General features: G+C 42.0%; 2 protein-coding genes across 4 annotated transcripts in view; both read right to left on the reverse strand.

The window, feature by feature from the left end:
• LOC139029118 (zinc finger protein 135-like) overlaps positions 1-980 on the reverse strand; it is an 11,255-nt gene extending 10,275 nt beyond the window's left edge. Inside the window, exon 1 of one of the 3 annotated variants that reach the window (XM_070448237.1) lies at positions 577-919. In XM_070448237.1, the coding sequence (XP_070304338.1) occupies positions 577-657 (81 nt within the window). In that variant the 5' untranslated portion in view covers positions 658-919. Of the gene's footprint in view, positions 1-332 lie in introns of all 3 variants that reach the window. The other 2 variants (XM_070448236.1, XM_070448235.1) reach the window with 2 other exon arrangements.
• The window catches only part of LOC139029119 (zinc finger protein 180-like), an 83,493-nt gene that overhangs the window by 19,468 nt on the left and 62,918 nt on the right, over positions 1-1,107 (reverse strand). The window lies entirely within an intron of this gene.

The raw sequence follows: 1,107 nt of genomic DNA on the forward strand, positions 1-1,107 counted from the left end.
GTAGGTTACAGTAGGTTGTAACTCTCTAGGTCATGCCAGTAGGTTACAGTAGTTGTAACTCTCCAGGTCATGACATCTTGTCAGTAAAACATCACTACATGAAAATCACTACATGCAGTGCCCCCAAGTCTGCGGTCAGCAGATAGACCCTTCTCAATTATATATGTTAGTCACTTTTTGGAAACGGAACGGAGAAAACAAGGGGTAGCTTGCTCTCTACGTCGTCTGATTCTAGACATATCAGTCATCATCCTAGGGCCCTCCGTTGAAGAGATATTGACGAGCCAACTCCGAATATCCAAAGTTAAAAACAGATTTAAGGCGGACCTTACTGGTGTTAATCAGATCTCCTTTCTCCTCCTCTTCATCTTTCAATGTGACAGAAATCTCCCCTTCCTTCTTCACTCCAAAAACTGCATCCTCTTCTTTCCCTTCCTCTTCTTTTACTGTAATATCCTCCTCCTCTTTCACTCTGAACGAGTCTTCCTCTTCTTTCTCTTCTTCTTTCACGGTAACAGCCTCACCCTCTACTTCTTGTTTTACTGTGACATCCTCTTCTTCCTCCTCCTCTTTCACGACAATGTTCAGCCCCAGAGCTTCTTTCTCCGTCCAGCAGAGCGCCTCTTTAACAAGAGGGGAGTAGTTTAGTGAGCTCATGGTCGGGGATGTTAGCTAGCTATCATTAGCGACTAGGCTAGTGCTAACTTCACCAGCCAGCTACTATTGCTGACTAATAAAAATTAACGTAATATTATATTAAATAGGTTAACAAGTAGATACGACCTAAGTGTGTCGAAAACACAGTAGCTAATATACACCGAAAGCCTCTAAATAGCTTGAATCTTTCGGCTATGTTGGCTAGCAAGCTACCGAGGTGGTTGACGAGCTGTTTATGAAGAACCGTCCACTAGGTTATACGTCACGCTAGCAGCATCGCCTGAAAGACGCACATCGCCGTCTGCTGACTGGAGTGGGAAACGCAGTTGAGGAATATATTTTATTTCAGACAAAGATTATTTTAAATGGATTTAATTAAATAATACTATTATATTGAGACATACAAAGACAGGAATGTGTTGATACAAAAGACAAACATGATTGAATGCC

The sequence above is a fragment of the Salvelinus sp. IW2-2015 genome, linkage group LG18 (assembly GCF_002910315.2).
Source record: "Salvelinus sp. IW2-2015 linkage group LG18, ASM291031v2, whole genome shotgun sequence".
Classification (NCBI taxonomy): domain Eukaryota; kingdom Metazoa; phylum Chordata; class Actinopteri; order Salmoniformes; family Salmonidae; genus Salvelinus; species Salvelinus sp. IW2-2015.